Genomic DNA, 20,268 nt, shown 5'->3' on the forward strand with positions numbered 1-20,268 from the left:
ACATCATTTATTGTTCCGATGCAAAAAGTCTGAGTACTACGTGAGAAATATTTATTAAAAATTGGTGAAGTTGATTGATTTTTATTATTGATTATTAGAAATTACAATAAAAAATTTTGAAAATATCTACATTTTTTGGGGTTTTTTTTTTTTGTAAAACATCGAAAAATATTCTCTCTCACTTCTTGTTACAAATTGACAACCAGTTGTCGTGATTTCCATGAATTTACACCTAAAATGCATTTTCTTTACATATACAAGCCAGATTCGGGTTTCTGTTTCAGCGCATATGCATCGTCGCACGGCACCTTCATGCTTTTCAGCAACTTTATGACGGGCTTTGTGGTAATTGAGTCGAAAATCGGCGCCTCCATGTAGACGATAAATGCACTCGCCTCCAATTTGTGGAATTTGCAGTAACTAACGATGCCCGCTGTGAGTCCCGTGATGATATTTGGCACTTCCAGCTCTTTCACACTCTCGAATTTGGAGTTTACGCCTCGCACAAAGCATCCATCGACGGTTTCCATGACTTCCTCGCCTTTGTACGTCGATGCCGAATGAAAAGTTATGCCGTAAACATGTTTCGCTGCTTTTATCCACGGCTCCATCGCTGTCGTCATGGGCGTAAAGTAATTCAGATCCTTCTCGTCTGTGAGACAAATTGCAACTTTAGATGCCGGCAAGTGATACATGACAGCTTGCCCGATGCTCAAATGACAAACCGGCGATTCGCCCTTCAGCAAAACGGAATTCAGAAAATCCAGGACGCCAAATCCCTCGACAATGAGAAAAGTTTCGAGATCCGTGGGAAATTGCGGTGTGTTATCCTCGTTCTGCCAAACCCATTTTAACCTGCAAGTCACGATGAGTTGCAAAAATTAATTTTTTTTCGTCAAAAAGTCACGAAACTTACTCTGGAAATTCTTGTCGTTCCTCGCCAAGCTCGTCATAGTCATTCCAAAAGGCGCGCGATGATGGCTCCACAATCTCACCAAATGCAAAATCCATTTTTTCCGTAAGTTTTAGTGCCGCAGCGAATTTTTATATCGATTTTCCGAGTTTACCCAGGTAAAAAATAACCTTGATGTCACGTACACACGGTCGCTTCACACAAGGAGCTGCAGCGAAGGAAACAAAAAATGGAATGGCCAATGCAGCGTTTTGCACAGATGCAAGCGACAAATTGCAATGCAAATAAACAACTTGAGATTTATTGTTTACTCCAACTACCTACACAACTCTGTGTGGCAACTCTATGGCACTTTTCTATTCACTCGCAGCTCAAGGGTTTTGCTGCAAAAAATCACAGAACGGATTGACACTGAGTGAGTTTTCTTTTGAAATTTCTTCGAGTGACTCAACGGGACGTCAGGAAACCTTTTATTTGTTAGTTCGTGCGCCGTTGAACTGATGAAAATCAACAGGAATTGTGGTTTTACATAAAAAAAAATTTGATTTTGGTGAGTTTTTTGGTCTGTCTGTCCATATGTTGAATATATTTTAAGAAAATTTAATTAAAAAATATTTTTTTATTAAAAATTTTAAAGATAATTTTCGTGAAAACTAAAAATTTAATAAAAATAGGTCAAAAAATCACAAATTTTTAAAATAAATTTTTAAATTTTAAAGGACTTGATAAGTAAAATCCACGTTTGTTGATCGATACTTTTAAAAATGATCACTTTTAGCATGATTTGACAGAAAAAATGCCTGTGAGTTGTGTTCAAGGCAACACTGTCATGTTTAAAATTCACCTGTTGATATTATATTGACCAATTTTATGGCTTTAAAGTCCATTTTAATGCTTTTAGGCTCTAAATTGGCTCGATTTTGATTAATTTTTGGCCTGGAAATCCTTCAACGTAATTTTGAAAAGTCCTTTAGATCTCTAATTTGTGGTTGACACGTGACTTACCATACAAAAATTTATACTTCAAAATTAAAATTTTTACAGAAAATTATTTTTTTTTTCAATTTTTTCTTCTTTTGCAATTTTTTGCGAAAATTAAGCTGAAAATCATAAAAAAAACAATAAATAATGTTTTTTAACAATAAATAAAAATAAAAAAAAATATTTTCTCAAAAAACATTAATGAAAAGTTAAAATTAGAGACTTAAATTTTGATTTTTTTAATATCCTGTGAATATTTGAAGCCTTTTTTCAATAAAAAATCCTTAAAAATTATTAATTATTTTTTTTTAATTTTAATTAGTTCTTCCTATTTATTTAACATTAGTCCTTTCAAGTTAAATTAAATTAATTAAAAAAAATTTAATTAAATAAAAAAAATTAAATAAATAAAAAAAAAATATTAAATACCTAATAATGAATATTTTTTAACCAAAATTCATCATGCACAGTAGTCACTTTTTATTAAAACTCATAAAAAGCCAAAAAATAGATAAAAATCTCTCTTTATTGCTCTTTATCTAAATACAATAATAAACAATATCAACATCGTTCACAAACAAAAAATAAAAAAAATCGCGAACAACTTTTCTTCTTACAGACAAGATAAAAATTAATCAACATAAAAGTACAATTTTAAAACTATCATTAGGTAATAAGAGTAAAGTAAAAATTTCTCGTATGAATATAATACCAAGCACCGTTTTGTTCATTTTTTTTTGTGTTCAACAACGTAGGTAAGTAAATAACTTTATCATCTATATCTACTTATTTATTAAATATATAGCATCTTATTTCTTTCTTTCTCACATGAATGAGTATTAAATTTTTTGATTTTCATTTATTTATCAACATCAACACGTTGGCACGTTCATACCTCCTACTTTCGGATCGGACGATGAAATTATGTTTTGCGGTAAACATCACGCATAATTAACTTGTGGTTTTTGCATCCATCCATCCATTTGTTTGTGATTTTGTGACTCGTTTGACTACTTAAAGCTATTGTTTCTCGGGGAAGAGGAGAAATCCACTTAAAAATGCATCGCAAAAGAGATATGTAACAGTCTGTAATTATCGCATCCTATTGTTTTCTATTCTTTCTCATGCTTTTCAGCGGCGGCGTGCATTGTTTAGAAGGCGCAGGGTTGAAAATACTTTTGAGTTTGAAAATTTAATTAATGCTTTTGCTTGAGATTAAGTCAAAATTAGTTGAATTTTGGCTTTAAATCGAAATTTATAAAATTAATTTTTCTTTTTCTTTAAGTTTTCTTAAGTTACTTATGTTAAGTTTTAAGTCAAAATTTTATTCAAGGCTTATTTTAAATCAAATTTTAATTTTTTAACTTAAAATTTTTTTAACGTTAAATAGAAGCTATTAAAAAAAAATATGTGTCAGTACTTTTTTTTTTTTTTATTGACTTAATTTCATGAAAAAATATTTTTTTCACTTGAAATTCATTTTTTACAACAAGTTTTTTTTCCAAAAAAGAAAAATTTGAAAATTTACTGATTTTTTTTCTTAAGTTTCGACCTAAAAGAATTAACTTAATTTGACTTATTAAAATCAACTTAAGATTACTTAAGTTAAAATTTTTCTTATTAAGCTCTTTAATTTTTTTAAGAGAAATTTAAGTCGAAATTAAAAATTTAATTTTTCAAAGAAATTAACAAATAATTTTTTTTAAATCATATTTTTTCAAAAAAAAATGTCATTATGTCATATTTTTTTTTACTTTTTCCTCTTCTTCAGTTAACGTTAAAAAAACTTAATTTGACTTAATGATATAACTTAAGATTAACTCAATTTATTTAACCTTTTTTTGTTCAATTTTCAGATTCCGCTCCATTAAGTAAAAGTCAAAAGTTTTTCCAACCCTGATGATAAGACGTAAAAATATGACGAAAGATGCGAAAATTTCTCTACCGCACAACATGTAGCGGTATTGTCGAGTGCTTTGACGCAACTAGCAACGTAAGACGATCACTTAATTCCTTGCTGACTTCGTGCCATGCGCATTTCCCGATGAGTGACACTTCCTCGAGTGTTGCTTTGAAAACGACGAGCAACGTGACGCAAATTCCATCTGTTGGTCCCGTTTCCGCTGCTGAAGGCTTATGTTCGACAGATAAAATCCCGTGGGGGCGATGCGCCGGAAGCTCCGCACCAAACAGTTCAACCATGAATTTCCTCAAAGTCGCATGCAGATTTCGTCCCGGATGAATTTCCACAGTTGGGAAATGATAGGCAGTCTTTTCACTCAGCAAGATATTGACACGATTTGTGGCCTTTTTGCGGATGGCAATTACGAGACGCAGGTAACTTTTGTGATGTGGCTTGGCAGTTGGCAAGATGTCGCGATGCCATCCCGGGTCTTTGGGGTTGCGTCGTTTGTGGGCACGAGCAATGTCGACAATTGTGATGATATCTGTGGCACGCAAACTAAGCGATCCGATGTCGTGTATCCATTTCGCTTGAATTGACTCCTTGTCGGCTTGTGCGGGAGTTTTTAGTTCGCCGCCAAGCACTTTTGCTGTTACCACAAAACGAACCCATGAACCGCCAGCTGATTCGATCGCGAGTAAAGTTGTGGTTTTTACACGTAATCCAGTTTCTTCGAGAACTTCTCGTTCAGCTGCTTGCATAATTGACTCGCCTTTCTCCATTCGACCTGCTGGGAGGTACCATTTACCGGCGCAGGACTTTTTTGCCTCTTGCATCATGAGGACTTCATCGTTGTCGTTGACAATGACCGAAGCAACGATGTATGTGACAGTTGAGGAAAGTTTTGGCACGAAATCCGAAGGACTTGATGGGGCAATGCCCTGCGACTCGGAGACGGCATTTTGTTCTTCGAGCGTAAAATCGCACAATTCGCTCGTGATTTCGTCCAAATATTGTCCCTCGAGTACGCGAATTAAATTATTCTCCATTATTACGACGATTTATGACTTAAACACTCGTTTATTGAACGTATAATTATGACATAAGTCTCTTGTTATTTTTTTTATAACTCCGATCCGGAATCAATATATTTTTATTTAAATCTCGTTATGTGCGTACGTCGTCTGACAGTCTTTTCACTTGACCACATATCACATTCCTTTCTATTATCTACGAGTTGCTACGGTGCAGCAATAATAAATAAATAGTTTCAATCCACTTTTGTTGTCATTACAATTGTTTGCACTCAAAGTCTCGCTATTTAATTATTCGCAAAGTTATTCGTACTTTGATTGAATTTTTGATTTGGTGATTTTGCTTCGCGAGACACTCAAAGACTTGTTAAAAAGATAAAAAAAAAATAAAATTTTTATTTATTTGTGAATGAAAACACAACCAGTCGATTGAAGAGATCTCGAGAGACTGAATGTACACAGAGAATTTCGTTCATCGAGAGAGACTTTTTTACGTTCATTGGCAAAAATGCGTCGATTTCAACCAATGGCAAGTAGAAATTTAATTTTCAACCAATAGTAAGGGATTATTTTTTTTCATACAAAATTCCATTGAAGTAGATGTCAAAGGAGTTAAATCGACTAACGGCACAGTTTTTCATTTAAATTTTCATTTTTTACGTTTTTTTAAAGGTTTTGAGATTCAATTTAATTTCAGGTCAAATGACGACATTGAAAGTTATCCAACTTCTGCGAAGAAAAATGACTTCAATCTAATGGAATGTGGATTTGCAGACAAAACTTTGTATGTGTGACATGCAGTAAGTATCGAAAAAAACAAAATAATATAACAAAAGAGAGAAATAACAACAAAACAAATCACAACATATCACAAATACATTGAAACTGCAGGTGAGACACACATTTCTGAGATAAAGGTTTGATGATGTATAACCGCGGTAGAAAAGTAATCTAATGCATGTTGAAGTAGCAAAGGGAAGTAAGAAGTTGGATGGAAGTTCTACGTCGCCATTGCCAAATATCCTTGATACGTGTAATCTTAAAATTTTGTGGAAATTAACATTTGATTAATAAAAATTTTAAAAAATACAAAAATTTTAAGTCAGTTTTCTTTAAAAAAATTTTATGAAATTTAATTAAAATACTAAAACTTTTTTTAATTTTTTTTTCTAGAAAAAAGTGTTTAAAAACATGTAAAATCGGTCAATTTTGATGAAACTTTTAACTGTTTTTTATTTAATTTTGAATTTTAGATTTTTGAAATGAAATCAAATTGAAATGCATATGGACAAAAACAAAGAAAAATAAAAAATTCAAAAAATTAAATTTTAAAAAATTTTAAAAAAGTTAAAAATTTTTTCAATTTGACAAAATATATAAAACTTTTTTGGCAATTTTTTTTGAAACCTGTTTTTTAACTAATTTTTTACAAATTTTTTTTTTTATGTTAAAAAGATTAATTTTTCTTAAAATTTTTGAGGTTAAAAAAATTTTCGAAGATTTAATGAAGTTTCTCGAACATTCTTTGAAAAAACATGAAAATTTTTATCGATAAAAAAGTTTCGAAAAAAAGTTTCGAGAACATTTAATTTAAAAATTTATTTTCGATTTTTCGAAACATGCTATGAAGTTAAAAAATGAAAAAAAAAGTTTTTATTTTCGATAAAATTTCGACTAAAGTTTTATCAATTTATTTTTGAATTTTATGAAAATTTTCTTAAAATACTTATTAACTTGCAAAAAATTAAAAAAAAAAATAAATTTTATAAATATTTGTTAGAAAACATTTTTTTGATGAAATTTTTAACTTTTTTTTTAACGACAAAGACATTGAAAAATTAAATTATTTTTTGAAAAATTTCAAAAAAATATTTCTGTAAAATTTTTGAATATTTTGATACATATTTAATATCTAAAATGTTTTTGTTTAAAAAAATTAAAATAAAATTTAAATTTAAAATTTATTGAAAAAAAAAAAAAAAATTGGTTCCAAATATAATATTTTAATAAATTCTCGATGAACTGCTTTTATTAAATATTCAAAATTTTTATTAATTTCAATTTATGAATTTTTCTTACTTTTTCTTTAAAATTTAGTGAAAACCTTTGAAAAATTACAAAATATAACAAAAATTATTATAAAACATTTTTTTCATCCAATATAAACATTCCCCATGCTTTTTTTTAAAAATTAAATCCAAGTCCATTTAAATTAGAGCAAAACCATGCAAACTTCCAAGAAATATTAATCATTATCATTCTTAACCTTGATCCCGTTCCAAATTCTGGTCAAATTCCTTAACGAACCTTACCTTTTAATAACAAGGTAGCAAAAAAATTCATTCAAGAGACCCCACGGCTTCAAAATTATTATTATTATTAATGATTCAATCAAACTACAACATTGTTGAATTTCAGGGATTAAAAAATAAATAACTTAATGCCAACTTGTGTGAAGTAAATATTTGCTATAAACAAATGGATTAGTCTAATTAAGAGGCATTTAAAAAATTAATTGATGTAAACACGACCAAATTAGTGATTAAAAGGTGTCAGAAAAATACAAATTAATTATTCAAAATTAAAATTATGTGAAATTTATCAAAAAAATTCTCAATTTTATTCAAATATTAATTTGCACCAATTTAAAATTTATTTAAAAACAACAAACATGATTCATGATAATGATTTTAAAAAAATTAATAAAAACAAATGAGGAGGTGTTATCTCGTCGAAATCTAATAATAGAGACAAGACAATTTAAATGTGATTGATGGAGACCAATCTTTCGCTGTCTGTCAATTTTGAATCGAAAAACAAATAAAAATATGCAAATTTATATTCAAATTAGGAGGTCTCGCTCTCTTTGAAACTCAAGCGTCGTCGCCCAAACTCCGTGTTTTTTGATTGAAAGTTTTGTTATGTCATGTGTAACGAAATTAGTTTATTTACGATGAGATGCATTTCAATTCAAAATCGAAAAAAAAAATCAAAAGTAAAAAGCAGAAAGTGTTGAATTTTTTTGAAATATTTTTTTTTTAGTTTATTTAAATAGTTTTTTTAAGGAAAATTTAATTTTTAATTAGATTTTATAAATTAATTTTTTTTTTGCAAAATTAAAAAAAAGTGTTAAGAGAAATTTTGATCACAAGTGTCACGAAGTGTCTCAAAAGGTGTAAAAATTATTTTTTTTTATTTCTAATTATTTAAGTACGAAGTTTAAATTAAGCTAAGTGCCTTAAAAATCTAGTTTAGTCTCAAAAAAATCTATTCTAAACATATTGCTCGGGTGCATCGTCGTCTTTTATCGAGGTGTACTGAACTTTTTTCGAAACCTGTGTCAATGCGGGATTCAGCACCGTCTTTATGCGATCTTTGCTGATGTAAATTAACGCTCCCAACAACGCCACAAGTACAAACGAAAGTACTACCAGCAAAAATACCAATGCCGCTGTATGAGTTACTGTCGCTGCATTTTTATGCGAATTTACTTTGCATCGCGTCAAGCTGAGATCTAACACGTAATTTCGCCGAGTCTTCCGGATGCAAACGTAATTTTCCAAATTTCGTACAGTAACGTTTGTTTTGCCGACCCACGACTTAAAAGTTTGTATGGGACAGTCGCACGTGAAGGGATTGTCCATTAAATCTATCGTTAAATTGAGATTTTTGCGCGAATTTTGAAGATCATCAAGTGCTTGCAAATCACGCTGTTTCAAATATTCAAATTTGTTTCGTTCCAGATCGATGAATCGAAGACGTTTCAAGCATTTTACGTCGAAATTGATGTCTTTCAGGAGATTGTCGCCCAAATGCAAGTCCATCAAATGCGGTAAGTCGCAAAAAACTTTCCTATCACGGAATTTTGAGATTTCATTTTGTTCCAGATGCAATTTTCGCAGCTGCGTCAAGTTGCTGTTCACGAAAATGTCGTGCAAATCCTCACTCAACTCGGAGGAAGTGTTATCGGCAAAGGCATTTGTCAAGTGCAACTCTTGCAAATTGATGAAATTCGAAAAAACTCTCGGATGATGGAAATTTATCTCGTCATCGTCGCTGGAAATACTCAAATTGTTGTGATTCAAGATGAGTCGACGGACATTTATGACATGATGAAAGGATTTTCCGCGTATTTCGTGTATATGGTTGTTGCTCATGTCAACTATGCTGAGCTCGGTGAGGTTATCTATGGCACCAAAAACGTTCCATGGCAGCTCCTGAATGTTGTTTCCCGTGAAAATGAGAACTTGCGTTTCGAGCGGCAAGTATTCCAGCACAGTGGTGTTCGTGAAGCCCTGATCTGTGCAATTGACGACATATTGGCGTCGATCGTCGTACGTTGTGTAGCCGCAAGTGCATTTTCCCTTGAATTTGGGACCGCAAGACGTGTCAGCGAGGATGACGATGGAAAACAGTGACAAGGTTAACAGGTGCAGGAAGTTCATTTTCTGAAAAAAAAAAATAGGAAAAAAGGTAAATATTTGACTCAATATTTAATCAGCTTTACACAAAACAAAACAACAGCGTGAATCATATCTTGAGTATTTTTTTTTAATTGTTGCTGACATCATAAGCAAGTCGCTGGTTAGGTGTTCATTAAAAATTCATTCAGGAAAGCACGTTCACACAAAAACACGAGCAACACGGTGAACCGGTAAAATGGAAGTAAATAACAAAAGAGGTCTGTCGACATGTGAAGTAGTCTCAATTAAACAATTAGTTTCTGGCGTAAGTGTTCTTTTGTCTTGAAAAATTAATTATGTGACAAAATTTTTTAATATCTTAATTTGTAGGTTTTTCTGTGAAGAATAAATATATACCAGAAAAACGGTTCAAATTCATGCTGATTTTGAAAAAATGTCTAAAAACGGGTAATTTTATTTAAAATTTATCAAAAATTTTACAAAATTTTTCCTTTGTAGATTTAACCGAACAGAAGAATGCAAAAATCAGCAATTAATGGAAAGCTGATGCTGATCAAATTAAATTACTTCAGATTTTGGGATATACTTGTGAATATTGAAAAGTCTTAAATAGCTTCTATTAATTTCTTAATTAGGCCACTCCAAATTTATTTCGAACTTTTTGTCCCAAAAATTTTTTTTCAAAATGGGGGAGGCAAAATAAAAAAAAAAATTGAAATACTGTTTCATACAAAATGACAAAATTTTAACAGTTTTTTGTGATAAATCAATATTTTAGTTGATTTTATGGTATCTACATTGAGATTTGATAATTTAAAATTTATCTCAGAGTATTTCAAGTTAAAAATTTAAACAAAAAAATTCGTAAAAAAAACTATCAAAAAATTTTAAAAAATAATTTTTTTAAAAAAAATTTTAACGAAGAAAATAAATGTAAAAATACGATTTTCAATACAAAAATTCTTAAAAATTAAAAATTTTTTAAAAAATTTTGTAAAATTCCTTGAAAAATATGAAAAAAGACCAAAAAACGGTAAATTTTGATGAAATTTTTAACTTTTTTTTTATTTTGCCCCATTGGATTTTCGACTTTTGAAATGGGGCATGGGACAAAAAGTTCAAAAAAAATATGGAGCGGCCTTAATTCTTAATTAAATCATCAATTCTCTTAAAGACTTCTTGTCACTGGAATGGCAGGCAATAAGAATTGCAAAAAATGGAATTAAATGAGAAATTATTAAAAAAATACAAAATCAAGAATGAGAAGAGGCTTAGACGACAAAACGCTCACATTTGAACAATGAAACTGATTTAAATGAATTACAAAAGGTGCAAAATCAAGCATTGAGATCACTGACAGATTCAAATTGGTATACCAGAATTAGCGATATGTTGAAACAAACTGAATTAATGAGTGTCAAACAACAAATTAGCTTTAATATGCTCGACTTCACATTCTTAAAGGGTCTCTTGGCACATTATCTGGAAGTTAACATGTCACACGTTTTCAAGAAAATTCATTTTTATACAAGAAAGCATCATTTTTCAACGAATTGACTAAAACCTGTGATACTAATGTATGAAATTGACTCATTTTAAAACGAAAGCCAAATTTGTTAACAAATTTCAACCATTCATTCATCAAAATTTTACTCCCATTGATGTCTTTGAACCTCAATACAAGTGAAATTAACCTGAATCCGATAAGATATGTCATAAAATAAACATTAATTGTTTATTTTTCTACAGAATTAATGCGATAAACATTTTCTTATCAGACCAAACACCGCTACGTTTAATAATAACAACTCATAAACCTCTTTATAAGTAAAAGTAAACCTGTAAACCATTCTTGAATGTCTGAACGAAAACGCATAGTAAACAAAAAGTGTAAATATTATAATAATTGCATAATCACAACAACACATTAATATTAATAAAAAACCATCATTAACATTTTTTACCATAGCACAGCAAAAAATGCCGGTAAATACAGTTAATATGACCACAACTCATTCATTTTTCATATGAAAAAAAAGAAAAAAAAAATGAACAAATTACTGCAGCTCACTAATGGCTGAAACGAACATATGGTATAAAAACAAAACATATGTTAATGTCAAACATTATCATCAATTTTCGGTGATAAAAACCTATTTCTGGTTTACTTTTTTTTGTGAAGTTTCTTTTTCTTCACCACAAATACTACATATGTTATTGACATTCTACGAACAATGAAAAAAATTACTTTCATTCAAAAAATTAGATCATCACTTGTGAACAAAACTGAAAAAAATTCACAATTTGGTGATATTTTTGACACCTTTGGTTCATCTAACGAACTAATGGCGAGTTATTTCACAATCGCAGACCATTTAATGTAAAACGTGAGACTTTTTGCCGGACAATAAATTTAAAAAAGTAAAACATTTATGCGCAAGCAAGGCAAAAACATGCCCTAAGCTACGATTTTGTTCGTTTCTGAGAATGAAATTATGCAAAAAATGATGCACATACTGCCTTTTAAGGCAAAACGCAGGCTTTTCTCGTGTGTTTACACAAAATAAAAAATGTGTTTAGTAAGCAATGTCGATCTCTTCTCCGTGGATGTTCATACCGTAAATTTTCTAAAATGTTCTGTAGAAAGCAAACGTTCTGATTGAACATCTCCGATAAATAACTGCGCTACCTTCGTTCGTTCGTTTGTTCGAAAAAACAAGTAACGATGAGACAGACTTGTAAATTGCATTAAATTGTTTCACTTTTGCTTTTTTGTTGTGCTTGCAAATATTGTCTTTTTCGTCGAGTCTTCTTCTTCTTTAACTTTGATATTCCGGACGATCGACATGAGACGACGTGATTTTTTTTTCTTACTTACTTTGTAGCTTTTTCAGTAGTTTTGTGTGACAAATATTTGCGTTTTAGTTTCAATTTTTCTCTTTTTTCGGTTTGAAGACACGTTTTAGAGCCTTTTTGATCACATTTTTGAAACACTTTGAGTGATTTTTATTTTATTTTAATTTTTAAATATTCCGGAACTATTTTTGTATCCAATAAATACAATAAATTTCGTTCTATTTGAACTCTTTCAGCATCGCAGTGCGGTATCTAAGTAGTGAATGCGCAACAGAACAGTACGTACTGAAAACTAAACTAAACAGAGAATAAACTAAATGAACGACTGGAAACTGGTTATTGTGCATTTTTATTCACGTCGCGTGTAGTAGGCATAAAGGTTTTACTTACACACAACCTAACACAAAATAAAAATTTTATCATTCATACCTGTACGTATGTTGACTCCAATTATTAACAAAGTCAACACTACTACCACGGTGTACAAATAAAAAGAATCTACAACTACCGACAATGATTTCACTCGTGTGTGCTTGGGTTGCTTTTAAGTGAGTTAGTAGTTACAGAAACCGAGTTATGAATAAAATATGTAAATTTTGTCGTCAAAGTGTTAGTTATCATTCAAGTGGTGATGTTTAATTACCTGGAATAAATTAATGAAATGTCTTATTTTTTTTGCTCTCTGTCATTTGAGAAGTTTTTAATTAATTTTTTTTTTACTTGAATTTTATTTAGAATTTATTTTTTTTTTTAAATTCTCTTAAATTTTAAATTAATTTTTTTTTAATTTTATTAATTAAATTTCGTTAATTTTTTTTATTAAATTTTTAAATGTTAATTTCTTAAAGTTTAATTTATTTTTTTTTTCAATTTACAAAATTTTCATTTTATTACCTATATTGATCAAATAACAAAATATAAAAAATTAATATTAAATTAAATTTTGAAAAAATCCAAAAAAATTTAATTTTTTTTAACTAAAAATTTTATTTTGTTTTATTTTAAAATTTTTTAAAAAAATTAAATTTATTTTAAATTTTTAACTATTATTTTTTTTTATTTCATTTTAAAAAATCTAAAATTATAATTTAAATTTGAGTAAAATTTATTGTTAATAAATTTAATTTATTTTTTTAATTTATTAAATTTTCATTTTAATATCTTTGATTAATAAATATAAAAAAAAATAACAAAATAAAAAAAAATCTGTAAAAAAATTTAATTTATTTTAATTAAAAATTTCTATTAAAATTAGGTATCTGAAATTTTTTTAAAATTTAAAAATATTATTTTTTTTATTTAAATTTAAAAAATCTAAAATTAAAATTTAATTCTAAGTTAAATTTATTGTTAATTAATTAAATTTTATTATTTATTTTTTTATTTTATTTTATTTTTTTTTTTTTTTTTTTTGAATTAAAATATACCTAATTTAATTAAATATATTTTTTTATTTTATTTTAGAATTAAGTAAATTGAAATTTAAGAGGTATGCAATCAATTTTACATTCTATTAACGGTAATTTTTTGACGCTGTGAGGAGTACTGCACAAAATATTACGCCTCGCGATGACAGTCATATTTTGAGACGAATGAAATTGATAATTGTGTGACATTTATCACGTTCGTTCGTCTCATTCAACAGCCAAACATTCGCGTAAATCAAATGCATAGAAGAAAAATATTCCTATTTTGATGCGAAAAAGACGATAATCCCAAGTGAATTCCAGCGAAAAAGAAGTCAGTAATGCAAAGTGTGCATCACGGAACAAAAGAACAGTGTGAATTTCGTAGCATAACTGTTTAACGGGGAGACTCAGTGAAAAAGTGATGCCTTCTGGAAATACAAATTCGTCATCGGAACAACAAACGTCGCAAAGTGGCGGCAGCGGAGATAATGCGGCAAACACGGAACCATCCCCAAATGCAATCATCACAAATACGACGGCACCCGTAAGCAAGGGACGAGGACGTCCCCCGCGAAAACCCGTCGCCATCGCAGAAACGACAAAAACTGGCGCTACGTGTACGTGGTGTGCGGAAGCAAAGGACCCGCTGCAGTACGTCTTGCCCACACAAAACGGCAAAAAGGAGTTTTGCTCGGAAAGTTGTCTCGGCGAGTTTCGCAAGGCATACAGCAAGGGCGCCTGCATTCAATGTGATAACGTAATACGAACGCAAACGGCACCAAATCGCGAATATTGCTCCACATACTGCATGAATAAGCACCAAAAGAAGAACAACAACACTACAGCAAACAGCGGTAATGCGTCTCCCGCTGCTTCGTCGCGTAATGGCAGCAATAATAACAACAATAACAACAACAAAGACTCGCTAAGTGAGAATCATGCGGCAACGGCAACGACGAGAATCAGTCCGACGCTTACGTCGACGGGTCCTTTTCAGTACGAGAGTTTCACGATTTTCAATTGGGACGATTATCTCAAGGAAAATGGGGGAAAACCGGCACCCGCGCATTGTTTCAAGCAGGGAAAGTCGCCGCCGCAGAACGATTTCAAGATTGGCATGAAACTCGAAGCGCTCGATCCGCGAAATGTCACGTCGACGTGCATCGCTACAGTTGTTGGGGTTTTGGGCTCCCGTCTCAGACTACGCTTAGATGGCAGTGATAACAAGAACGATTTCTGGCGACTTGTGGATTCGAATGAAATTGCGCCCGTTGGTACGTGCGAAAGTTCGCACGAAATGCTCCAACCGCCCTTAGGTTTCCGCATGAATGCGAGCAGCTGGCCTACGTTTCTCGCGAAAACGCTTGCGGGCGCCGAGCTTGCACCCAAAGAGATATTTAAGAAGGAGCCGCTTACACCAAAGTCTAATTTATTCGAGGTTGGTCAGAAGTTGGAAGCTGTCGACAAGAAAAATCCGCAGTTAATTTGTTGCGCAACCGTTGCCGCGATCAAAGATGATCAGATTTACGTGACGTTCGATGGATGGCGTGGCGCTTTCGATTATTGGTGTCGTTATGACTCGCGTGATATTTTCCCAGTTGGTTGGTGTGCGAAAAGTTGTCATCCGTTACAACCGCCCGGGCAAAAGAGCAAATTAGATGGAGGTCCGCATCGCAGCAAAGCAGTTCGTCCTTCGTTATCGCTCAGTACGACAGATACTTTGACACCTGCGAGTCCCATAACGGCGCATTTTCATCATCAATGCAAAGGAGGTCCTTTTATTAACACAAGCAAGCTTTCTTCAATGGTAACGGCGCCCACACGAGAGAATCTCGCGAAATTGTGCATGCAAGAGATTCTTGCTTCCTGCAAAGATACGTCGCAATTGTCACCGCTACTCTTTGCCGCAATGGAAGGCGATATCTACATAATTTCGGTCGGCGACAAAAATTATACCGTCAAAATTCCCACTGCAATCCGTCAAAACGATAATGAGGCCTTAAAGGAATTCCTGGTTACGCTATGTTCGACGTGTCGCGCATGCAAAAACTTGATAACGCTCGAGCCGGGACCCGATGCATGCGAAAATTGCTCCTCGTCGAGCATGAAACGTGCGATCAAACAAGAGCCCAGTAGTCCCGTAAGTCCCAAACGACGATCTGTCGAAGTTGCGAGCGACGAAAGACGCTCCATGGCACCGACATCAACGACAAACAACACGCCGATGGAGGTGAAAACGGAAGCTGTAACCAGCACGACGAACCGTAAGTCAATGCAATCCTTTCAAAAGGCAAAAATTGACGAAAAACCTTTGTTAGGAACGCCGCAAACGCCGCCCGTAGCAACAGTTGCCCCCGAACAAAGTCAACCGACGCAGCAACAAGCGCAGCAAAGCACGCCCGTAATACCGCAACAAACAATTATGTCGCCGCCATCATTGAGGGCACCGATAACGGAATGGGGCATTGAAGATGTCATCACGTACATTTCCGCTACGGATCCCAGTTTATCGATACATGCAGAGCTCTTTCGACGTCACGTAAGATTTTCAAAAAAATTTATTTGAAAAAATCTAAATTTTTATTTTTTTTAGGAAATTGATGGAAAAGCATTCCTCTTGCTCAATTCAGACATGATGATGAAATACATGGGTCTCAAATTAGGTCCCGCACTGAAAATCTGCAATTTGGTTAGCAAAGCAAAGGGACGACGACAGAGTAACATGTAAGAAACCTAAAATTTAAGAACAAGTAGTTTGCAGTAGAATTCCTTCTACACGTTCACGCGTAAAAAAAATCCCAAAAAAAAATTTTTTCTTGAACTTCAGTTCAAATTTGATCCAAAAAAAAAACGAAACATTCAAAGTTTTTCATCAAATGAAATCACATAGCGGTTAAAAATTTTCTCCAAATTCGTGTCTAAATTATTATTATTATTTTTATTGTTTTAATTTAATTTAATTTAATTCGAAATTTGTACAAAGCTTCTTAAAATTTTCATTTTTTTGGAATGTATAACCCGCATAAATTGCACTGACTTGTAGATAGTGGCAACAAAAAATCAATTATGACCTAAAAAATGCAAGCATTTACATAATCATAATTATTATACCTACCAAGAAATTCATACATAGACGTGTAGTAGACATACAAGGAAGAATAACCTGAATATATTAGAATATTTGTAATATGACGTTTAGCAAGAAAAGCACTTTTTCACAAAAACAAAAAAAAAATTGTGAAGAGACATGAAGTAAAAAATTATAGGAAAAAAATTAAATCAAATCTACATTTGTACCTTTAAAAAAAGGAAAAGGACGCATTGTTAGAGAACTGAGAAAAAAATAGGATTTAATATTTTTTTTTCTTTTGTTTACAAATTTTTCAACAATATTTAATGTTAAATATTTATCTGAAACGAAATTGTACACAGCATGAACAAAAATTATAATAATATATAATCAAACATTCAAAAATAAATAAATAAAATTACAATAAATTTACTACAGATGATGAGACTTATCTAAAAAAATAAAATAAAAACAAAAAATATTAAATAATATAATGGAAAATAGTTAAAAATTTAAAATAAATAAAATAGAGCTAAATTTCAGATTTTTTTTTTAACTTTTTAGGATCATTGGATTTTTTTTGTTTTTTGAAAAATAATAATTTATTTAATAATTTTGTAAAAAAAAAAGTTTGAAGTGAATTTTTACAACAGTTTCGAGTTTTTTAAAATTTTAAATGATAAATAAAATGCTTTAATAAATAGTTAAGAAATATCCAATGGTCTTAAAAGTTAAACTTAAAAAAAACAACACATCACTTTTGTACTTATCTAACTATCTATCTAGAAAAAAAAAAACAGTTTCAATAAATTAAAAACCTTACCTGACACTTCCGATACTTTCATAGAAAGGAAATAAAAAACGCTAAAAAATAATGTAAACTAATAAAATCCAGAGCAGTAAAATAAACTATAGGAATTTTAATTAATTGAAATTGATGTCAGATTAAAATTAGTTTTCAGAATAAATTTGAAATATTTTTTTTTTTGTTAAAATTTATTTATTTCTTTTTTAATTTTTGAAAATAAAAAATTAAATAATTTTTAATTTTTTTTAAATAAAATAATTTTTAATTTTTTTTATAAATGAAATAATTTTAAATTTTTTTTAAATAAAATAATTTTTAATTTTTTTTTTAAATGAAGTATTTTTTAATTTTTTTTAAATGAAATAATTTTTAATTTTTTTTTTAAATTAAAAATTTTTTAATTTTTTTACATCATTATTAATAAATTTTGTGCCAATTTTATTTTTTATCCAATTAAAATTGGTTTAAATAATTTTTTATAAATTTAAAAAATAAAAATTTTTGCAACCTACAAAAAAAAAACTAAATATAAAACTAAAAAATTATTTTTCAAATTTGTTTAAATAAAATCTGACATAAATTTCTTCACAAAAAAACTATTTTATACTTCAATTGTCTCCTTTTCCGCCTAATTTTACTCACTTTTCACAACTCTACATACTTACTCACTAAACAACTTTAAACGAAAAAAAAATATTTATCAGTAATAGAAAAAAAAATATCTAACTTATCTATTAAACTCTTGCTATTAATTGACTAATAGAAAAAAGTACCTAAATAATAAATCGATTTATTTATTTGATGAGATGTTTTACGTTGTGATTTTCAAAATAAAAATTAAGTTTTTAAGTAACTTTTTTCTAACAAAAAAAAATATTCGATGCAAAAAAATAATAAAAGATGGAAAAGCTTATGATAGAACCTTGTTGAGTAACGAGGTTGCAGATTGCGTTAATTTTTAAGAAGAAACCCTTGTATAGTTATATATATATATATATTGAAAATAAAATAAATAAAGTTATATTATAAACAAAAAATTAAGATTTTTTTCTTATTTTTATTTTTTTCACACTTTTTAATTAATTATTATTTAATTTTAGCTCTGGATATGCAGTTTAAATTGTTTCTATTCGAGACTCATCGCTCTTTGCACCATTTCTTGCAGTTCTTTGGGAAGTTCTTGTAATTTTTCGCCGTTACATTCCTCGTTAGAAGCGATTGTTTCGTTCACAGTGTCGATTGTATATTCCGACGATACGTCACTCATTGCACTTTGTTTCTCGTATTCGCTACTGGAAGCCATACTCTTCGTAGACTCACTTGCTGCGCTATTTCGGAGGAAGCAACTGGATGCAGCGGGCGACAATGTGATGGGATCCGAGTTGAATTTATGAAATTTTTGCTTTTCATCGTGCTCGAGATCGACTTGTGCGGAAGAATATCCTCCGAGCAGGATTTGGGATGGACTGAATGTTGAAGCGGGGCTTTTTTCTGCATTTGGTCCCGTAAGACGTTGTTGCAAATCAGCGATTTTTGCAGCAAGAAGTCTAAAATTGAAGAAAATTTCAGTAAAAAAAAATATTTTTGTGATTTAAAGGAATTTACTTGTTAGCTTTCCGTTGATGTGATAGTTCGAGTGACTTGTCGTTCAAATTATCAAGCAAAGTTAAGCAGATTTGCTTTAATTCCGTGACTGATTCGGTTTTAAAATCGTCTATCGTGCTGTCATTTGTGCTTTGAGAGGTTTCAATAAGACGTTGAACTGAAAAAAAATTTTAGTAAATAATTTTTTCATAAAAATTGTTGGTTAGTACCTTGTGAGTTCAAATCTGGAGTGTTAGTTGTGAATTTCATGATTCCTTTTTTACGTTTTGTTTCCACAATTCCCTGAATTTTGTTAAAATGTTAGTTTTTTAATATTTTTTAATCATTTCAGACTTACTTTGTACTTTTCCGCCGTATTTTTGGCCATGTCACACTCCGCTTCAACGTTTTTCAGTCTTTCCTGCAGCAATTTATTCTCTAAAATGAGTGCATCCAAGTCCAGAATCTTCGCTTCAGGTCCTTCGTTCTTCAAGGCGGTGTTTAACTCGTAGTTGAGTCGATGCGCTTTACATTTATACGCATCCCGTTCCGTCACAACTTCCTCTTTTTCGTCTAAAACTCCTTTTAGGTCGTATTTTAGTTGTGCAATTTGCTTCTTTAGTGTCTCCAATTGTGCTATTAGCTTTGATTTTTCTAAATTCCATTCCTCTAATCGCTCGTCGTGACTGCCATTTTGCTTAGATGCCTCATTTTTGCTGTTCTGAGCCACTAAATCGCGATTTCTCTTGCGAAGTAACGTCATGTCGCCTTCCAATTCCGAAAGACGTTGTCTCAAGGTATCCACTTCCGTTTGTAAATGAATGTTCGTTTGCTGGGTTTGCGTTAAAAGTGCTCTTACGGAAGACCCTCCGCTGTAATCGACACTCGTATTTGTGTTCTGCACATTTTTTATCGCCGAATATCGAAGTTGTAATGTCTCAGCCATGAGTTTCCATTGATCCCGTTCCGTGCGAGACTTTTCCAATTCGTTTCGCATGATGTTAAGTGCCTCGACTTTACTTTGTAACTTGCGATAAAGAGCAGAATTCTAAAAGAAAATGAAAATTTTTGATGAAAAAATTTTGTGAATGATATAAAAAGTTACCTCAACATCGTAATTTTCCATATGTTCAGTGTTCTCGAGGAAACTCACAACGGAATTTTGCTTTTTTATTTTCTTCTTTTCCATGGTTTATGAGATTTTGAGCCAATTTTTTAGAAATAAGGGAGAATTTCAAGCCAATTCACAGCAAATCATACTTTTTGATGGGAAAACAAAATTTTTG

The 20,268-nt window shown here is 30.9% G+C and overlaps 5 protein-coding genes across 7 annotated transcripts; 1 reads left to right on the top strand and 4 right to left on the bottom strand.

Annotated features, from left to right (window-relative positions):
• Nucleotides 1-65: 65 nt before the first annotated feature.
• Nucleotides 66-1,433, bottom strand: LOC134837790 (proteasome assembly chaperone 1). Its single transcript, XM_063853181.1, has 2 exons — nucleotides 917-1,433; nucleotides 66-855 (listed from the first exon to the last, which is right to left on the bottom strand). Exons 1-2 carry the CDS (start codon nucleotides 1,009-1,011, stop codon nucleotides 249-251), a joined length of 702 nt encoding a protein of 233 aa, XP_063709251.1. The 5' UTR covers nucleotides 1,012-1,433; the 3' UTR covers nucleotides 66-248.
• Nucleotides 1,434-2,495: 1,062 nt separating this feature from the next.
• Nucleotides 2,496-5,177, bottom strand: LOC134838264 (8-oxo-dGDP phosphatase NUDT18). The gene is made up of 2 exons (XM_063853756.1): nucleotides 3,730-5,177; nucleotides 2,496-3,069 (listed from the first exon to the last, which is right to left on the bottom strand). Exon 1 carries the CDS (start codon nucleotides 4,844-4,846, stop codon nucleotides 3,836-3,838), a length of 1,011 nt encoding a protein of 336 aa, XP_063709826.1. The 5' UTR covers nucleotides 4,847-5,177; the 3' UTR covers nucleotides 2,496-3,069; nucleotides 3,730-3,835.
• Nucleotides 5,178-7,892: 2,715 nt separating this feature from the next.
• On the bottom strand, nucleotides 7,893-12,573 carry LOC134827624 (SLIT and NTRK-like protein 4). Of its 2 annotated transcripts, none has more exons than XM_063840359.1 (2): nucleotides 12,541-12,573; nucleotides 7,893-9,279 (listed from the first exon to the last, which is right to left on the bottom strand). In XM_063840359.1, the coding sequence occupies exon 2, from the start codon at nucleotides 9,274-9,276 to the stop codon at nucleotides 8,104-8,106; it is 1,173 nt and encodes a 390-aa protein (XP_063696429.1). In that variant the 5' UTR covers nucleotides 9,277-9,279; nucleotides 12,541-12,573; the 3' UTR covers nucleotides 7,893-8,103. The 2 variants fall into 2 exon arrangements, with proteins under 2 accessions (XP_063696429.1, XP_063696428.1); XM_063840358.1 differs by lacking the exon at nucleotides 12,541-12,573 and adding an exon at nucleotides 12,134-12,371.
• Nucleotides 12,574-13,767: 1,194 nt separating this feature from the next.
• On the top strand, nucleotides 13,768-18,696 carry LOC134827623 (polycomb protein Scm). 2 transcript variants are annotated; one of them, XM_063840357.1, is made up of 4 exons: nucleotides 13,768-15,784; nucleotides 15,839-16,059; nucleotides 16,114-16,244; nucleotides 18,499-18,696. In XM_063840357.1, the coding sequence occupies exons 1-4, from the start codon at nucleotides 13,942-13,944 to the stop codon at nucleotides 18,515-18,517; spliced, it is 2,214 nt and encodes a 737-aa protein (XP_063696427.1). In that variant the 5' UTR covers nucleotides 13,768-13,941; the 3' UTR covers nucleotides 18,518-18,696. The 2 variants fall into 2 exon arrangements, with proteins under 2 accessions (XP_063696427.1, XP_063696426.1); XM_063840356.1 differs by having other exon boundaries at nucleotides 13,768-16,059.
• Nucleotides 18,525-20,157, bottom strand: LOC134837733 (coiled-coil domain-containing protein 149). Its single transcript, XM_063853120.1, has 5 exons — nucleotides 20,088-20,157; nucleotides 19,341-20,030; nucleotides 19,213-19,285; nucleotides 19,004-19,160; nucleotides 18,525-18,945 (listed from the first exon to the last, which is right to left on the bottom strand). Exons 1-5 carry the CDS (start codon nucleotides 20,106-20,108, stop codon nucleotides 18,525-18,527), a joined length of 1,362 nt encoding a protein of 453 aa, XP_063709190.1. The 5' UTR covers nucleotides 20,109-20,157.
• Nucleotides 20,158-20,268: the final 111 nt, after the last annotated feature.

This window comes from Culicoides brevitarsis, chromosome 1, assembly GCF_036172545.1.
Source record: "Culicoides brevitarsis isolate CSIRO-B50_1 chromosome 1, AGI_CSIRO_Cbre_v1, whole genome shotgun sequence".
NCBI lineage: Eukaryota > Metazoa > Arthropoda > Insecta > Diptera > Ceratopogonidae > Culicoides > Culicoides brevitarsis.

Bases quoted from the DNA above. Each gene is read 5' to 3' on its own strand.
- LOC134838264 (XM_063853756.1), bottom strand. From the start codon at position 4,846: ATGGAGAATAATTTAATTCGCGTACTCGAGGGACAATATTTGGACGAA.
- LOC134837733 (XM_063853120.1), bottom strand. From the start codon at position 20,108: ATGGAAAATTACGATGTTGAG. The intron at 20,031-20,087 runs GTAACTTTTTAT...ATTTTCTTTTAG, and splicing joins TGGAAAATTACGATGTTGAG to AATTCTGCTCTTTATCGCAA. The intron at 19,161-19,212 runs GTACTAACCAAC...ATTTTTTTTCAG, and splicing joins TCCAGATTTGAACTCACAAG to TTCAACGTCTTATTGAAACC.
- LOC134827623 (XM_063840356.1), top strand. From the start codon at position 13,942: ATGCCTTCTGGAAATACAAATTCGTCATCGGAACAACAAACGTCGCAA. The intron at 16,060-16,113 runs GTAAGATTTTCA...TATTTTTTTTAG, and splicing joins CAGAGCTCTTTCGACGTCAC to GAAATTGATGGAAAAGCATT.
- LOC134837790 (XM_063853181.1), bottom strand. From the start codon at position 1,011: ATGGATTTTGCATTTGGTGAGATTGTGGAGCCATCATCGCGCGCCTTT. The intron at 856-916 runs GTAAGTTTCGTG...CGTGACTTGCAG, and splicing joins GAACGACAAGAATTTCCAGA to GTTAAAATGGGTTTGGCAGA.
- LOC134827624 (XM_063840359.1), bottom strand. From the start codon at position 9,276: ATGAACTTCCTGCACCTGTTAACCTTGTCACTGTTTTCCATCGTCATC.